Source organism: Pelodiscus sinensis, chromosome 1, assembly GCF_052426305.1.
Source record: "Pelodiscus sinensis isolate ZL-2025 chromosome 1, ASM5242630v1, whole genome shotgun sequence".
Classification (NCBI taxonomy): Eukaryota; Metazoa; Chordata; order Testudines; family Trionychidae; genus Pelodiscus; species Pelodiscus sinensis.
In genome coordinates, this window is record NC_143052.1 from 92,151,025 (window position 1) to 92,170,610 (window position 19,586).

A 19,586-nucleotide genomic window follows, 5' to 3' on the forward strand; every position below is an offset into this window, starting at 1 on the left:
TCTAGCGAAACAGTTTGCCTAACAAGAAAGTTATAGCCAGGGCTCGCAGGGCTTGCAAGCCGCGCTGTCTGGCAATCTACGCATGCACAGATCACCCGAACCCGGCTCTTCCGGGTTGCAATCTACTCGCCACGGGCGAGTAGATTGCATTATCTGTCGAGCCCTGGTTATAGCAAATTAGGAGGCAATCAACTGAGATTAGCTAAAACAGATACAGAAACCTACACCAGATAATCCAAGAGTACAGTTCCAACTATCATTTATGATGATATCCCTCACACAGCATGATGATCCATTTAAGCTTACTGAGGTTTGTGGTCAGGCCATCAAGGGTGATAAATATATTCCTACTCAGCAGCAGCAAAATTGCCTGAGGCAAACAGTTGAATAAATTGCAATAAAAATCTTTTTGTTTCCCTGCACATCAGTCCTAAGGAGCTAGTAATTGGAATGCCCTAATGCCAACACTAGTAGACTTCCCTTTTCCACCTAGCAAAGGCATGTGACAAGGGATTCTTTCCATTTTTTAAGCTACAACAGTTTTTTTTAAAGCACCCTTTCATTCTGTGCTGCTATTTCTCTTTTCCACAGCCCAATTTGTCTCAGCAGCAACTACATATATGCATAAATTCTTCAGCCAATAGGCTGGCTGCTGCTACTCTATCTTGCTAGTAAGGAACACAGCTCAAAATAATGAAATGTGCCCCCTCCTAAAGACAAGTATGTACATACATAATATGAGCCATCATGCCAAATGCATTGTAATGAAGTTATACGCACCTACAGACAAGTCCATCTTACTGCCTTGAGTGTCCTCAGTTTGACTCTGAAGGGGGGGAAAAAAAGAGAGATGGTCTGACTCCTGAACAAAGTTCTAAAACACTGTAGAAAATAGCCTTCAAAGGTAAAAATGTGTATTGGAAATGTGTACGGGCATGCCAGTGAGAATGAAAGTAATGTCCTAAATGAAATAAAAGAAAACTAATACTGATGTAACCTTGAGTACAACTCATCCAAGCTGTGTTTGGTGTTAAATTTCCTAAAATGTAACTAGACATATGAACTCATGCAACAGAGAGAGATGGCTGAACAGCTGCTCTGAGAAATGAACCTCTGTCCTCATGTTCCAGTGGTCAAAGGATCAAATTATGTGAGCAACAGCCAGAATGATAGCTCTTTCTCGTGACTTGTCAAGTCATCAAATCTTAAAATGTGCTGCCAAATTATTCTTCTGTTGGCAGTTTGGGACAGGGTGTTCCCATAATTGACAGGCAGTGTGATTTAGCAGACTGAATTTGAGACTGGAAGCCATGAGCTCAGATTCTACTCCCAGCTTTGCCAGCGACATTCTGCTTGGTCTCAGATATGTCACAACACCTTTACACCACAATTTCTGCAATCCTTTAATGAGGATAATAGTTAGTTCACAAGGTACCTTACTTAACTTTGTACAGCATTTTGAAAAATGCAAAAAAACCTCTCCCCATTATATGGATGGCTAGTTGTGAACTGAAAAGAAGGCAGTGTAGATCTCTGCACTTCTCACTGATAGTGATGTAGTATTTGTCTTACAGCTCCACCTAGAGGTCCTATTACTGGGGCTATATATGTGTGTGCTAGGTCAGGAGTGGGCAACCTACAGCATGTGTGCTATAAGTGGCATGTGAGCCGATTTTCAGTGGCATGCGGGGCAGGAGCTCAGCAGGGAGCCTGTGTTGTTGCTGGAGAGCCTCATGGCTGGCACACAACTGTAGCACCAGCTCTGGGGGGCAGGCAGAGAGGTTGCAGATTGGGCTGTACACCAGCGGCTGGTGCTCTTGCCCTTCTCCACCTGCCCAACTCCATTGCAGCAGTGAGCCAGTGGAAGCAGAGGAGTTGCTGCTGGTGTATGCATGGGGGCTCAGTCTGGCAAGCTCCTCCGGCGGCCAGGGCATAGACCACACAGGGTGCTCCTCTGGCAGTGGGGCTGGGATCTGGGCAGGTGGCTGCTCCTGGGCGGCCACTACTACGGCTTGGACCACATAGCTGTTCCTTCAGTAATGGAGCTGTGGTAGTAGCAAGGGCAGCCCGGCAACCCATCTGGAGTCTAGGGTAGCATGTGTACACTGGCTCGGCAGCAGGGTTGTGTTGTGGCAGTCCAATGGAGTCTGTGTGTTGGCCCAGCAGTGGGGACAGAGCCACAACCGCATGGGTGCAGTTGCCCTGCAGGAGAAACCTGATTGGAGCTGTGGCAGCGGAGCCTTGGCAGCAAAGCCAGGGCTGCGTCAACCCAGCTGCGGCTGGGGCAGGCCAGCATAGAGGGCAGGGCTGTGTGCTGCCGTGCTGGCTGCCATGTTGGCTGGAGCAGCAGTTATGACAGCAGGGCCAGGGCAGCTGTGTCTCCCAGCCATCAGCGGGGCTGAAGGAGCCAGTCACAAGGAGGGGCGCCAAGCTGAGGGGGCCAGTGGCAGGGAACCATAGTTCCTTCCAAGCTGCGCAATTGCATAGGTGTTTTCTGAGCTCTGCTCAGAAGTTCAAAGCTCCCACGCATGCAAGGAGCTCAATTAATAGGCAGGGGGCGGGGCGTTGTCTTGCTGAGCAAGCAACTAAATGGAGCTGGCTCATGCTTGAAATGGAGCAGCTCCCGGAGCAGGTAATAAAAAGCAAGGTAAGGAGAGAGTAAGTGTCTAGGTTGGGGGAGGAGAAGTGAGAGAGTGAGTGAGTGGGTAACTGTGGGAGGGAAATCAGAAGGGAGGGGAGTTTGGAGAATCCCTTTTGCGTGGGGGGGGGGGGAGAGGCAGAAACTCAGCACACTCAAGTGTCCTGGGAAGTGGGAGGTAAGGGGCTGACTACACTGAGTAGGTGGGGGGAAAATGGGTGAGTGGGTGTTGGCACTGGGGTGAGGTGGAAGTAGGAAGGTAGTTTGTGCTGTGAGGTGGGAGAGGTGTGGATAATATGTGCTTTAGCTGGGCACTAGGACAGGACAGACTGCTGGTGTCTGCTACTTTGAGAAGCAGGATTTTATCCCTGTCCCCACCTGGGCTGGGTGGATCAGACTACACAACAATAGGTGGTGGAAAGGCTATTACTAACTTTAAATCGTATCAACGGCACACAGACTTGTAAAAAGAAGTAAGTTAAATCTCAGCACGCCACTGCTGAAAGATTGCTTACGCCTGTGCTAGGTACTGTACTAAACACAGAAGAGTTTACAATATAAATAGACAAGACGAAGGATAGGATAAAGGAAATATCTCCAGATGGAGAGCTTAGGGATAGTGATACTGTCTTGCCCAAGTTCACGCATGTCTGTGGCCCACATGTTCAGAAAGACATATTCTGACTAGTAAGTGGAGTTTGAAATAGCCACCAACTATCAGTAGTGCAATCAGTATAGCAAGAAAGAGAATGTGAATGATAAATGCAATTAGTTAATAAACACCAGATAGTAAATATGACAGAATTTAAAACTTTGCTTACTACACAAATGCTAGTGCTTCTCTATTGGATTATGACATTAAATAATCCACTTACTAGTAATCCCATATTTGAAAATTGTTTAGATAAAGGGTTCATCCACGAATCACTGTTTCCTCCTTTTAATGAACACTAAAACACAAGAACAGACATATAATTAAACAGTTTCCTTATCTTTCCTCCATTTTCATACTTTCTTTATTTTACCTCATAGCTGCAGAAGTATGTACTGAAAATACTGTCCCTGAAATCTGTCTCTGAAAGACTACAGTTACTCTTTAACGGACACCTGCCACATTCTAAAAAAATAACGCTATAAATACTATAATTTATTTACTTAAACTGATGCATTCTGTTCTATTATATGTAGATGTATCTGAATTCAACAGGCTTTCAATTTGGTCCTGTTGAAATTTATGAATGACCAAATAAAACTGAAAGCAGAAATTGGCAATATAGCACACACGCACGCACAGAAAAGGAAAGTTTACAGATTATTTTTTATCCTAACCATAAAAGCAATTAAATGTCAATTAAAGGGAATCAATTTATCCAAAGCAGAAACTGACATCCATATAGTAAGACAGAGTAAGTTTAAAAAAAAAATCATTAAACACTATTTTTTTTTTATTTGCACCTTATCTTAACCCAGTAGTATCCAAAGTGTGACCCCTGGCTATAAGGAGTCATCTTAATATTAACACAATATGCAACACCACAGTAGGAAGTCTAACATGCTCTATCCTCTACAGAACAGTTAGATCCATGGTGTTGCAGGCAAGGGCACAGTCATTTTACTTCCAATTGTTATCACTCTTGCCACTCTGGCCATGTCTTCACTATGTGGGATGATCAAATTAAGATACACCACTCCAACTATGTTAATTACGTAGCTAAAGTCAACATATCTTAAATAGAGTTTCTGCATGGGCTCCACAGAGGAAGGTTGATGCGAGCAAATACTCCCTCAGCTTTGCTTACTCCTTGTGAGGAGCAGGATTACTGGCATTGATGGGGGCGCCCTCTGGGTTCGATGTAGTGGGCCTTTGCTAGAATCACTAAATCAAACTCCTGAAGCTCATTCATGGCAGTGTCAGTCTTCCACATAGTGAAAACATGGCCTCAGCAAGAACAAAGGTGGGAGCACAAAAATCAAGCAGAAATAAGAGAGGGTTACTACTAGAAGTGAGAATGAGATCAGAACTTCAACAGGCTGTGTAAAAGTGTCAGCAACAGCCTAATGCAGCATGATGTGTTACCCAGAGATCTACAATGACCTTTGTTGCTCAGTTTCATTCTGTAACGGCTCTGCAGCCCACATGCCAAAAGGTTTCTGGAAATATCTGTTGGCGTTACAAGTCATAATATCCATATTACATAAAAACAAGAGTGTCATTCCACATACCACTGCAATACAGCCACCTCTATAGATTAATTCTCCACTATAGTAGTTCTTGTTTATAAAAGGAAAGTGAAATGCTTACGTACTTCTTTATAACTGTTGTTCTTCAAGATGTGTTGCACATGTCCATTTCATGTAGGTGTGTACACATTATGTGAACAGTTGTCAGAAGATGTTTCCCCTAGTGGTACCTGACGGGTCAGCTGTGGAGCCCCCTGGAGTGGCATCGTTATGACAGTATACATAGATCCCTGCGGACCCGCTGCCTGCTCATATCCTTCTTGCTGGAAAACTCTGACAGAGGGAGGTGAGTGAGTCTTGGAATGGACAAGAGCAACACATCTTGAAGAACAACAGTTACGAGAAGTAAGTAACAGTTTTTTTCTTCGAGTGATTGTTCATATCAATTTCAAGTAGGCGATTCCAAAGCAATCCCCTGGAGGAGGGATCACAGGTCATTTAGTTAGACTGGAACACTGCTTTACTGAATGTGGCATCGTCTCTAGCATACTGAGTGATGGCACAATGGGATGCAAAATGTGTGAACTGAAGACCACATTGCTGTTCTGCAGATGTCCTGCAAGGGAACCTGAGCCAGGAATGCCATAGAAAAAGCTTGTGCTCTTGAATGTGTAGTTAGTGAAAGAGCAGGAACCTTGTCCAGGTCATAGCAGGTCCTGATGAATGCCATAGTCCAAGAATATATCCCTGAGAGGAGACAGGAAGCTCTTTCATCGTGTCCATGATGGCAAGAAACAACTGAGTTGATTTACTAAACAGTTTAGTGTATTCTGTGTAGAATACAAGTGCACATTTAAGTCCCAGGGAATGGAGTGACCGCTCTTGGTTAGTCATGTGTGGCTTTGGGTAGAACATCTGTCAGAAAATGTCCTGGTTGGCTTGAAATGACAAAAATCACCTTGGGCAAAAAGACTGGGTGTGGACAAAGCTGTGCTTTGTCTTTATAAAAGACAGTACAAGGGGCCTCAGATTTTAAGGCTTTAAGTTCTGATACCCTTCTGACCAAAGTGACAGCAACCATAAAAGTCACCTTCCAGAAAAGATTGAAGAGGGAGCAGGCTGCCAGTGGCTTGAAGGGGGGGCCCCATAAACCTCAACAGTACTAAATTGAGATCGGTTGCTTTATATGAGGGTAGAGTCTGTTCAGACCTTGTAGGAAACATCCCATAATGGGATTAGCAAAAAGTTAACAGCCTGCTGAGCTGTGGTGGAAAGCTAAAATGGCTGCCAGGTGAACTTTTACAGATACTGATGTTAGGCCCTGCTGCTTCAGATGGCGTAAATAAACCAGGATGACAGAGATGGATACCTTCTGGAGACACCAAATGGAAAATCTCCTCCACTCGGCTAGGTATTTGGTGCACACGGAATGTTTCCTGCAACTTAGGAGCACCCCTCTCACTAAGTCCAAACATGTTAGTTCTAGCTGATTCAGCCATGGAGCTTTCATCCTGTGAGGGAAGGGGACTGGAGTGCTCGAGTCGACCGTGGTCCTGTGTGACTAAATGCGGACACACAGGCAGAACTATAGGTGTGTGCAACAACAAGGTCTACTAGCATGGTGAACCAATGCAGATGGGGCCATGTCCAAGCTATGAGAATTAAAGATTACTTGTCCCCACCGATCTGGAGCAGGACTTTGTAGGTAAGTGGAAACAGTGTAAATGCAGACAGGAAGTGTGCCTTCCAAGGAATGAGGAAAGTGTCTGCTAGTGATCCCTGGGTATGATTCAGGAAGGAGCAGAACTGCTGGCACTTTCTGTCCTGGCATGCTGCACTATGTATGTGGAGACTAGCATATGGTCAAGTAACTTTAGACAGTTTCAGACTGTTAGGAAAGGCAATAAGGTCCCTTATGATGGTGCTCATGGTGAGGAATAAAGCTTGTGGAAGAAAAACCCTGATTTGAATAGTGCCTAGCTGGGCTCCAATAAACTATCCTCTGAGTGGGGATTTGACTTTGTCAAGTTCAAGACCAGACTGAGTCCAAGGAACCTGTCACGCACGAATCTCACATGGCCCTCTACTTGGGCCTGAGACTGAACCCTGATTCCTTACCTGGATGACTGGCTAAAGTCCTGCACTTGCTTTCTTTGAAGGAAGGCAGGCACCATTGCCATGCATTTTGTAAACACAAGGGGCTATTTAGAAGCCAAGGAGGAGGGTTGTAAACTAACAGTGCATCTTCCTTACCTCAAACCAAAGAAATCTTCTGAGAGACAGGACGATGGAAACATGAAATTATGCATCCTTCAAATTAAGGTCGACGTACCACTCCCCCAGATCCAAGGAAGGGATAATAAAGTCTACAGAGCCATACAAAGCCTCAATTTTATGAGCAGCAATGCCAAACTATATGGCCCCTCTTGGGCAAGGATATCAATCATCAAATTTACTTCTTATGCAACCTCCTTTGCTTGTAAGCCCTAATTTTGTGCTACCCTCCCCTTAGTAGCTCTTAGCAGACTCTGTTATACATGGCTGGGAAAGAAGTGGACAAGCCAGCGACCTCTTCATCTGGGTAGAAAGATGAAGATGCTCCTGTGGACCCCGGGTCTTCCTGACCTTCCATCTTCTAAGTAGTCTTCCTAATGGATGATGGCAGTGTCAAAATTGTCATGGCACCAGTCAATACTTCTGCCTATGCTAAGCTTGGCACCAGAAATAGTACCAATCATTGTGCTGGGCTGGACACCGACCTGGGCATCGTATACTGACTCTCTTGAGGGTTCCCACCCCAACAAGGAAGATGGTGGGGGGTCCCCTGTATAAGGCTACCAACATGAACCATGGGGCTGTGGGCTTGATGGCAAGCCCAGAGCTTCCTAAAAGACCACTGCACCAGGGCTTGCCACTCAGGACTGCAAGACAACATCGGGGCCTGGTGTGGTTGCTACCAGTGGGAGCGTTGTGAGCAGTGCTGGCTCTGTCTAGATATGTAGGACTCCAGCTACAGAGTCAGAGACCAAGAAGGCACAGTTCTAGACGGTGCTGGAGAATGATGTCAGGGGAACAGTCACAGGAGAAGAAGTGCCAGGTAGAGCAGTTCTAGGATGAAGTGATGTCCCAGGATATGGTAAAGGTTAGCACTTTTAACAGGGTTCAAAAAACAGCTAGATAGATTCATGGAGGTTAGGTCCATCAATGGCTATTAGCCAGGATGGGTAGGAATGGAGGACCTAGCCTCTGTTTCTCTGGAGGTGGGAGACAGAGGAGGGATCACGTGGGGATTACCTGTTGTGTTCCCTCCCTCTGGGGCATCTGGTATTGGCCACTGTAGGCAGGCAGAATACTGGGCTGGATGGACCGTTGGTCTGATCCAGTATGGCCATTCTTATGTTCTTATGACTGGTCAAGGAGAGAGGAATCATTCATAAAGCATGGTCAGTTTATCTCTGGAAGGTGTCTGCACTGTGGTCTGTGCCAGGTGTAGTTCCTGCGAGGGCCTGTATACTGACTGTGAGGGCAGTCATTTTAATAAGGTCCCTTGCTGCCTCAGATATAGCAGAAATGGATGACATATCCAAGTCCCCTATCTCACTCTACCATGTTGGGGAGTCCACCAGAACTGGACTCCACAGCTTTTCATGTGATGGCAGAATAGAGTATTGGTTGCTTATGAGGCACTGTGGAGTGGCCTGGTGTAGGACACACTCAGTTTTATCACCCTTGGTTGCTGGCATCCACCCTCTATCTGGCTGCTTCTGTCTCTTATGAAGCAATGGAGAATGCATTCAGTACTGGGAGGTCACTACATCAATCTTAGATGGTGGAGAATGGAGGTGCCAGGAAGTCTTGGGCATCAGATCCGTTGGCAGTTCTGCATGCTATCCCAAACTTAGGATGGTGCATTGTACACCAATACAGTTGATTTCAGTGTCAGTCCAAGATGTATCAGTTGAGAGTGCAGGGCTGACTCCATGAAGAGGAGTTTGAGCCTAACATCTCTCTCCTTATTTCTGCAAAGTCACATACTCCTGCAGATCTTGAATTTATATGTTTGGTGTATTTCGCCCAAGCACTTTAAGGCAGGAGTGGGGAGCCTATGGCCTGGGGGCTGGCTTGCCTAGATCCGGCCCCTGAAGCTTGGGGTTCTACTCTCCAGCATCAGGGAGCCAATACTGGCGTTCCCCCCACCCACAGGGCTGGAGCGCCAACACTGGCTCCCTGCTGAAGAAGGGGGCAAGAGCCCTGAGCCTCATGGAGAAGATTCAGACAAGGCAGGGCCAGATCAGACCCATGGGGCTCTGCCTGGTGAAGGGCAGGAAGCGGATATGCACACTGTCACTCTCCCTCCCCCCAGCTGGGAAAACGGCAGAGCAGCAAAGTTCTGCCTGGAGGCTTTTCCGTCTGCTGCTTCGACTGGCCATAAACAAGGACAACAGGAGCAGCAGGGGGCAGTACCTGGGAGCTGTGGGGGACACAGAACCATGTGCCAGGTCAGTGGCCCCCATTGCTCAGTCCCTCCACCCTCTCTTTGCTCCTGCACCCTACCCTCCACTCAGCCCTCCCACCCCCAGCCCGTTCCTGCACCCTACCACATTCCCAGACCCATCAATCCCTAACACTCCAATAAAACAATGTTAATAAAACCATTTACAAGAGAGTAGCTAAACAAAAGCTGGGGAATTGCTAGTGGGAAGCAAGAGAAGAACGCTCAAAGGATTGTCACTGGTGGTAAGAAGGAACAGAGCGGGTCAATAGGGATCTATATAAACCACAAAGAGCACCACTCCAGGGGGCTCCACAGTTGTCCCACAGGATACCACTAGGGGAAAAACCTCCTGATGACTGTGCATGAAGTCAGCACACACCTACTTGGAATCGACATCAGCAATCACTCCAAAAATGTTAGTTATACCTGCTTTCTGAGTACACAGCAGTTATGAATCATTCAAGCTTTAGGTTTCTTACCTTAATTTGGGACTTCTTGCCTCCTTGCCCCCAGTTTGTTGAGTTGTGAGAGGAACTGCTTCCTTGAGAGCCTGCTGTATTCCAGACTCCTCCTTCCTCCTCCTCTTCCCAGCTTGAATGACGTGTTCCAGTTACTGGCCCATCATTCTCCACCCAGCCATCTTGCATAGATTTGGAACCTTCAAAGCAAAAAAGTTAGCCAATATAACTCTTAACCATCAGCTTTTATGTCACTGTGACAAGATCAGTGAGATGCTTAGCACACAACTGCTGTTATAAGTCTAAAAATTTGTTTTCTTCATTTTATTCTAATGCAGAAAATTGCACACAAAGCATAACACCTAAAAGACTACCGGTATTTAGTGCTAAGTAGTGTACTATATTTTTCAAGTGTTCTGAATATTAAATTTGCTTTGGCTTCAAACATATTAAATGCCTTTTACTTTCCTGTGCTCAGTAAAAAATGACCTCCTAAAAGGAGCTCATAATTTCCAATGTAGAGGAAAGGATTCCATGGGCTCTCAAACAAATGTCATTGAGGAATTAGGTCCATATGGTTAACCTATATCAAAACCTATTCTTCAGGGCAAATGTTTTCCTTCAAAAGCCCCAACAACCTATAAAAACCCAATATTACAACACTGAACACATTTTTCTATCAATCTGCTAGTATACTGACAACAAAACTCTGGAAAACTCAGATTTAATTCTCAGACACTGGTCAGAAAAAAACATGGAAAGCAAGACAAATTCTCTGTGCAACTTCACATTGTTTGTATTTTTACTAAGATCGGATATAAAAACTACTGGCATTCTGCTTATGAACCCATAGAAACACAGAATGAGCTTCTGTTCAGATTAAGATGTGAGTAATCTAGAACAGGAACTTTAAACACTGCCGATGTTTCAATGTAGTTACTCAAAAATAACAAAATGTGAAAACCAGATTTTAATGTCTTGGTTCACTCTAGCAGCATGTTGGTGTTGCCATTTAAACAAAGGGGTGCATTGCTACTCAAATGCTGCAACAATTTCATCTTACAAAACTAGCTAAGGAGTGTTCCTTCCCCTGCTGAGCTCTCATCCTATCACCTGCACCTTCCTATGCCAGTTGACCCACTCAAAGTGTATTATAATTGCAGCTTCTCATGACCAGCCTACAAGTTTCTCATTCCCTACCTTGTTTGCTGACCAATACTACTCCATTCATTATGTGGTTTCATCTTGCCTACTTGCTCTACCTATCTACCTACCTTCCCAAAATTGGTTTTCCATCATCTTCTTCCTGTTAAGGCCTTTTTGTTTTGGCAATAAGAAATCAGAAATAAGGGGGTTCCAATGCACTCTGGTTGAAAATTTGAATATTAACAAAAAAAAAAAATCAGGAAACACAAAAGGTAGAGCTCCCATAGCAGGAATAACAGCCATAATAAATATATATATACACACAACAATATTTTTATTCCTATGTATACATTTAAAAAGGGAACTTAACATACACAATAAAATGTTCAGGTGAGACACCACTGTGGGAACCCTTCTTTTCAAAATGTCTCAATCTGTATCTGAATTCTCATTCTAAATTATTCCTAACAAAAGTACCCCCAATTGAGGTATCAGCCCAAGCATAAAATCTACTTCTCAACAACCGTAATCAATCTTTAATCATAGTGCTGGTTTTTATTGTGTGTGTGTTTGTGAAAATTATATATATAGCTGGGGTTGACAAATTATGGAAAATCCTATTCGTCAGACAAAAAAGGGACTTGCCACCCTCCTCCACAAAAAGTATTTTTTAATGGCATAAATTCCTAATAAGAATAAGAACAGTAATTACTAATAAGTTATTAATAAATATCACGCAGGTTATTAATAAATATCTTATAAACCTCTACCTTTTCTCTCTGCAGCCATGACTCTTCCTCTTGCTCCATCAGCTCCCCTAGTGCCTGCTGCCCCCCAACCCCTCACCCTCTGCTGTCCTGACTCCTGCCCTTCTCACTGTCCTCAGCCTTCCTGAGACCTGCCCCCCTCTGCCAGCCCTTCTCTCCGCCCTGTACCCACTCCTCCAGTAGCCCCACTCTGATCATGTGAGCTACCCCTCCTCATCCCCTCTCCTAACACCTCCCTCTACATACCTGCCCTGCCTCTCTCCTCTGGTGCTGGTCCCTCCCCTGCAGGTGTCTGCCCTTCTGCTTCACCAGCAGAATCCCCTGGCACCTGCCCCCTTTGCTCTCTTTTTCCCTGATACCCACCCTCTGCCCCCGTTCCTCTCCTGCCCCTGTGTCTTCACCGATGCCTTGCTCCATACCTGCCTTCCTCATGCCCACCCCTTCTTTCAAGCCTTCTCCCAGCACCTCCCCCTCCAGCCCCCAGTGCCCTTACCCTCTCCTCTCTCAGCATCACCCTGTCCCCCCTCCCACTGACACCTCCCCTCCTGCCCTTTTCCTCATTGTCTGCACTTGGCCCCCCTGGCATTTGTCTCTTCTGCTCCACTGTTTCTTGGTGCCTTCCCCTTTCTTCTCCTGACCTCCTCCCCTCAGCAGAAGCTCATTCCCCATATTTTTTCTCTCCCCTCCCCAAAGCCCAGCCCAGCCCCTTCCCCTCCCCAGGGGCCAGGTCTAGGTTTTTTGCTGCCCCAAGCAAAACATCCCCCCCCCCCTTTGTTGTTGTCTTTTACGTTTGCATTTTGCAATGGGTTTTTTTTTTTTTTTTGGTTTTCTTTTTTGTCCCGGCATTTTAGCCCTATAAATAACATATAGCATTTTCATTTTTTTCCCCATAAACACAAAGGCGCTTCAAGTGAACTCCCCCTTTCACTCACTGCTCGGTCACAGCAGCCTTTTCCCTGCCCTGTCCAGACTCTCTCTATGGGCAAGCACCCCTCACTCCTGACCCACAGGGGGAGCAGGGTGCAGGGACAGCACAGAGCCAGAGGGGTGCAGGGAACAGTGGGGGAGTACAGGGCTGGCGAAGGGAACGGGAGGCACAGAGCCAGAGGGATGCAGGGATCGGGGGTAGCAGGATGCAGTGGAGGCACGGGGATGGGACGCGGGGAACGGGAGGGGCAGAGGGATCGGTGTTTAGAGGCAGTGCAGGGAATGGGCAGCACAGAGCTGGGGGGGGGTAGCAGGGATCAGGGTGTAAGGGCGGCACAGAGCCAAAGGGTCGCAGGGAAGAGGGAGAGCAGGGGGTCTGGAGTGTAGGGCAGCGTGGAGACAAAGGCGGGCTGGGGCCGTGGCAGGACTGGAGCTGGCAGGGCGGGCCCTGGCTATGCCACATGCCGCAACCAGCTCCCAGGAACACACGGCCAGAGCCGAGCTGCTGCGGCCCTTTAAAATCAGCAGGGCCAGGTCACGCCAGCGTTCTGGCGTCCCGCTCCGCCTCCTCGCGCCGGAGTGCACGCAGGCAGCCCGGTGGGAAGACTTGCCGCACTTCCCCCTTCCCAGCAGCACTGTGCTCCTCCGCTGGCCAGTGGATCGGATGGGGCCGCGCCACCCGTAGTGCCGGCTTCAGCCAGCCCGTCATAACTGTCCACCAGGCCAGTCCGCCCCTGCACTCGCCAGCTGGAAAAATCTACTTGCCATGGGCAAGCGGGCGAGTGCATTTGTTGAGCCCTGGATTTAGCTTATACAAGCAAGAAAAAGTATGTGTACAAACGTCCCCCTTACTCGCCCATCAAATAAAAGTTTTTGCTTTGAGAAGAATTTTGTAATTTGGTGTATTTTTTATTTATTTATTTATTTATTTATTCATTCATTCTTTGCTTTGAATTCCCTCCACACGTGGATCCTTCTTGCGCACACACTTTTTTTCTCCTAAAAACCCCCCCACTACCTATACTGGCAGAAAGGATTTCCACAAAAATGAAATTGCATGTGCAATTATATAATAGTCATTCTAATTTCAAAAGTTACCAAACCCAAGTTTTTTCAGAAGTTTAGCAGGATCTCATTCACTGGTGAATACGGATATAATGTTTAAGTAAAAAGCTGAGACGTCCAGTAATTTGGATTGAATACAAGAAAGCTCTAAGCATTTTAAAAGATGCAATATTTTTTATGCTTGTAGTGGGGTGCTCACCCCACTCCAGGCATAAAAAGGGTTAAAACAGTCCTGGGAGAGGGCTATAGCTAGAAGCCAATCATGAGAGGTTTTGTGGAAGCCAATCAGAGCCCAGAAGGGCTATATAAAAAAGACAGCTGGTCAGGTTGAGCACACTCACAACTCCAGCCCTGGAGGGGGAAGGACCTGCTAACCAGGATACCACAGACAGAGAAGTGCTGAAGAAAGGCAGGGTGAGCAAGGGGAGCTCCAGCCTAAGTAGTTCCAGGCTGAGGCCAGCAACAGGGGCCTGAGGGATACTAGGGCTGCAGGGGAGGAAGCCAGGGCAAACAAAAGCAGCAGGTCTCCACCCACTTGCCTATGGTGAGTGGCCACGTCAGACTTCAGTTTGGCCATGAGGACTGGCAGTAGGGTCACTGAGGCAAGATAGGTATAGGTGGTTGGGGAGGGGAGGTTCTCTGAGGGAAAGGACCCCACGGTGTGCGTGCACGGCCATGGAGAAGTACCTGTAGGGAAGGGTGCCACAGTCTGGGAGGGGCGCAGGTCCTAATGCAAGGTGGCAGAACCATTAACAGAAAACAGCAGATGAGATACCAGTCAGAAGAAGGTGCTTAGTGGAGCAAATTACCAGAGTGACCAGAAGGAGGCACCACAGTAATGAGTTGCACCATGTTATATAAGCATTGTAACAAAAACATTTGTTTTTGTCTCATTTTCAAAAATGAAAATAAGAGGGGAGGTGCTACATCTACAGTTGAATCACATCTGAAAGTTAGATACTAAAATCTATAGCATTGTTATAAATATGACTGATTACTGGCCCTATACTCACTTGGTTTCATGGCATTCGGGGCGTTGGAGGATGCATTGCCCCAGCCTGTTGTTGACGCTCCTGTATCATCTACTTCACCCCACCCAGGGCTGGTTTCATTTGGCTCACCCCAGGCAGACGTACCATTATCTGGAGCAGGTGGTGTGCTTTTGTTCCAGACTGCATAAAGAAGAGATCTTTTGTTATGGACAGTTTACTGACATTCAACATAGCATCACCAAAAACCCTACTGCTTCCTCCTTTCTGGTGTAGCTTTAAAAAGTATAAACTGGAACTTACTCAATTGCAAACACTACACCCGCAGGGGCTTGACTCTCAGTTCTAGGAATGAAAAGGAAGATGACCCTAACTTTAGAAATGCTATGAGAAACATTCTTACTATTGTATCAACTTAAATATGAAGCCTATCCCTGATGCTAGCTTACTTAATTTTTTTAATAGGAAAAGTGATTAGTGCCAGGGTGTACAGAAATATAATATACTGAAGAACAAGGATAAATTTAAGTGCACACTGAAAAAATAAACAACATAATTTAAAGTATGACATGGTCAGAAAAGCAGCTATGTAAAAATGGCACCTTGCCATTATGTTCTGTGTATTCTAACTCCTAGCTACTTACTTTGGAATAAACACACACCTATTTTTTATTCTGAATAGCATAGTACAACTATGGAAGCATAAAATAGGTTATAATGTGGCTCATATATGTCCACAATTATTAAAACAGAACTGTGCTCTGCATTTAGAAATTAGGGAAGTTGAATATATGCAATTTCTCTGACGACAATGGGGTTTCAGAGATATAAGCGAAGACAGAATTTGGACAGTAAAATCTTTTACAGGTATTGATGTACAAACTAAGAACAACATATTTTGTCTTTCAGACCTCAGGTGGAGTTTGCAGCCTGGGCCATGCTGCTTCCCATGGTTCCCCTTGACTGGAAATGGCAAACCGTGGCTACGGAACCTTTAGGTAAATAAAGTAGCACGGACCTACTAGTTGATCTCTCAATGCGGGCCCACAACCAAACTTTGGGAAACAATGGTTTAGACCAATGGTTCTCAGACTTTTGTATTGGTGATTCCTTTCACACAGCAAGCCTCTGGACTGTGACCTCCTCCTCCCCACTTTATAAATTAAACACACTTCTTTTTTTTTTACATTTAACAAAACTATAAATGCTGGAGGCGAAGTGTTATTTGGGGGTGGAGGCCAAGAACTTATGATTCCCCTTATGCAATTATCTCGTGATCCCTCAGAGGTCACGACCCCCAGTTTGAGAACCTCTGGGTGTAGACATATAATGCCATATACTCTACTGAAGAGAAGGAAGCAAAATGGTACCTGATGCTGTTGATTTGCTAGTCATTGGAGTAGGCAGGCTTTGTTCTCGTGGAGTCTGTCCCCCTTGCGAGTTCTTGTCCCACAGGTTCACGTTTTTGTAGTTATAACTGTTAGGGTCTCCCCATGCTGAAGTGCCATCATCAATATCCATTTTCCGACTGATTGATTGTGGAGAAGGTTCTTCCCAGCCACTGGGTTCCTCATCCTTGGGGGCAGCTGGCTGTGGCCCACTGTTCCAGTTTGGATTTGGAGGTCGGCCATTACCCGGAGGTTGTGGGGGCTGACCCCAGGAGCCCGGAGCCTCCTGCTGCTGCTGCTGCTGCTGCTGCTGCTGCTGGTGCTGCTTATTCCAGGAATTGGGCTGTCGACCACTCTCATTCCATGCTGGCGTTCTTTTACAATCATCCCATCCACCCTTTGAAGCAGCATTTGCATTTGCACCATTACCCCAAGTCCCAATCTCATTTTGTGCACCTTCACCCCAACCCGACACTGGTTTGTTTCCTGCACTTTCCCAATTACTGTTTTTTGCTTGGTCAACATCCTCTCCCCAACCGTTCTTTCCTGAAGACCATCCTTGATTAGGTTGGCGTCCACCCCACCCTTGATCCTTGTTGGAATTATCATTCCAAGAGGAAGAATTCTTTTCTTCTGGTCTTCCTCCACCCCAACTAGAAGAATTGTTGTTCTTATAATCATTCCACCCTCCTGTGTTTTTGGGGTCCTTCCACTCTGTGGGAGTTGAGAGCTCACCCCATCCAGACTTGTTTTGATTGCTTTGGCTGGGTGCATCTCCCCAGCCCCCTGAGTTCTTTGTCTGTGTAGCAGAGCTCTCCCACCCCTCAGTTCCTTTATCAGTTTTCCCCTCAGGTCTTGGCATCTCTTCAATATCCCAAACTGTATCTTGCTTAATTTGAGTTTGGCCCCAGCCAGTGTTTGAAAGCACACGGGGGTCCAAATCAGTCCTGCTAAGCAAAGTCTGCAAGACTGCTTGGCAATCAGGATGTGTAGGCCGGTACGATCGGCGTCCAGAATTGTGACTGTCACTACTTCCTGCTTTGTGGTTACTTCCAGTGCTTTGACCTCCAACTTCACTTCCTGTAGAGCTGGAAGATCTTCCCCAACAGGGAGCCTGGGAATTGCCTTGGTTTTCAGGAAGGGGGTGGCCCTTTTGATTGTCCCATGCTCCAGTGCTAGAATTTGGTTGGTTTGGACCACTCCATTCTCCAATTTTAAGTTCATCAGACCCCGACGGCTGTTTCCATTCTCCCTGAGAGACCCCAGATGCCGATTTGTTCCCTTCACCCCATTTGTTTTCATTTGAGTGCTGAGGGCCAAAGTTCCAAGACCCACCACTCAAAGACCTGTTATTGTTATCCCAAGAATCATTTCTTGACCCATTAGGTTTTTGAACAGAAACTCCTTTCCAGGAGTCCTCTCTATCCTTTCCATTGTTCCCATGGTTTCCAGAATTGCTTTGTCCAGCAGATGTGTCCGTTCCAGAAGGCCCCCTAGATGTACCCCAAGATCCAACACTCCCAGCCTTTCTTTCTCCAGTGCTTTGTGAAGGGGCATCAGTGCTTCTGGAGGGGTTCCCCAAGCCCATTTCAAAGGGCATTCCCTTATTCTCCATAAGGTTTGGCGAACTTAAGTTCAAGGAGTTAGTGTTTCCATTTTTTGGTCCATCAGTGTTATGTATTTGAGCCTGTTCTCTGCCAGAGACAACAAAATTAACACCCGCGTTTTCCATCTTTGACTGCTGTTCCCTGGAGGTCTGGCCTACTGAGCTGATCTGTGCATTGGCGTTACCATTATCAGACTCCAAAATCCCTTTCCTAGAATTGCCCTCTTGAACCAGAGCTGGCCAAGCAGATGGGTTGCTATTTGGGTTAAAGTTGCTGAAGCCAGAACCAGGAACTATTCTGTCCTGCCCACTCAAATTCCTCCAATTTCCTAGTCCATTGTTACTCTCTGCAGCAGGGTTGGAAGATTGAACAGATTTAGCTTTGGGGTCAGATTTCCAGGCCCCAAGATTACATTCGTTCCCAGCACTTCCAGACTGACACTGGCTTCCTTTTCCTTTGTTACTAGTGGTGCTTCCTGGCAGAGTGCTCTTCTCTGAGCCAGGGTTTGAGGCACTGTTATTATCGGTGGTATTTTCGGAAGAAGACTCAGCGTCTTTGCTGGCAATACAAGGCCACTCTTCCATGTCAGACCCGTCTACAATCACCTTGTCCCAGATGTGAGTTGGGTTGGCATTGGTGCCATTGTTGGAGGAGGCTCCAGAACCCCAAGTGGAATTTGCATAATTTGAAGCAGCAGCACCTCCAATTGTTGAATCTAAAAAGATGAAGGTTATTACTATTTGTTACTATTTACAAGCCCCTTAAAAATTGCACTTCCAGACAACGCCAATTATTGTTTATTTTAAAATCTTGTTTTTCATGGACCTATAAACTCAGCTGACTATAACAGAACATAACTCTGGAAAATGGTATGTGAGCTACTCTTACTAAAACAATTCAGTGGTCCAGAAAAAAGATCCTCACACTCAATTTTATAGATGCGTCAAACCTTACTGAGGACTATTTCCTTTTGCTGACAGTCCTGTCATTCAACTTAAAGCAGTAATATTTTTAATAATACAAAGGCCACTGCTGATGTCAACTGAAGATTTTCATAAGGCTGGGTCTAAAATTATAATGTGCTGGACAAAATTCAGCACTGAAAATAACATTCAAATATGAGTATATGTTATAAAATTTCCTTCTTTGTTGTGTGTGTGTGTGTGTGTGTGTGTGTGTACACATGTACACACACACACCGCTGCCTCTGTGATATCCACTCCCATTCATCTGATGACATGGGTTTTACCCACGAAAGCTTATGCCCTAATAAATCTGTTAGTCTCTAAGGTGCCAAAGGATTCCTCGTTGTTTTATATTGGCTTGGCATTCAGTGGATTTGCCAAACAAGGAAAGGAAGAAAGGAAAGTGTTTCCAAAAAAATCACCTAACAGGAGGGTGGAGTATTTAACAAGTCCTCCCTCCATTCTATTACTTTATCAAACACTCTTACGTTGATTTTCTTGTTACATATTCCTTTCTTCCCCTCACTGTGCATATTATACTAATTTTGCAAAATCAGTGTATGTAAAAAAATTAGTTCAAACGTTTACTTAATTGACACACACACTTGCATTCAACATAGCCCAGAGATATCCATTCACAGGATTTACATTGGCTTACATCAGCTATAAAATCTGACTTACTATAACACTAGATCGTGAGTTCTGGCTTTGTGGTTATTTCACATGTTCCAAAGATGTGTATCATAGTAGTCTGCAAGTATTCCTCTGCTATTCCTTGTACTACCGCATTGATATCAGATTAATCTTTAAGAAAAACAAGTTTGGTCCTCAATTTAATGCTATGTTCTCTCTGGTGCGGTTTGTAATTTTTTCTGTCCAATTCTAACCTCAGTGCCTTCAAGATACCCTGCTAAAAATTTTCCAAAGATGACTATTCTCCATCTCCCCTATGTTCATTTC

The 19,586-nt window shown here is 45.6% G+C and overlaps 1 protein-coding gene across 11 annotated transcripts in view; it reads right to left on the reverse strand.

The window, feature by feature from the left end:
• Positions 1-19,586, reverse strand: part of TNRC6B (trinucleotide repeat containing adaptor 6B) — a 260,830-nt gene that overhangs the window by 61,625 nt on the left and 179,619 nt on the right. For all 11 annotated transcript variants that reach the window (XM_075912508.2, XM_075912457.2, XM_075912600.2 and 8 more), the window contains 5 exons: positions 16,037-18,376; positions 14,691-14,849; positions 9,794-9,972; positions 3,514-3,588; positions 781-826 (listed from right to left, as the gene is read on the reverse strand). In XM_075912508.2, the coding sequence (XP_075768623.2) occupies positions 781-826; positions 3,514-3,588; positions 9,794-9,972; positions 14,691-14,849; positions 16,037-18,376 (2,799 nt within the window). The remainder of the gene's footprint in view (positions 1-780; positions 827-3,513; positions 3,589-9,793; positions 9,973-14,690; positions 14,850-16,036; positions 18,377-19,586) is intronic.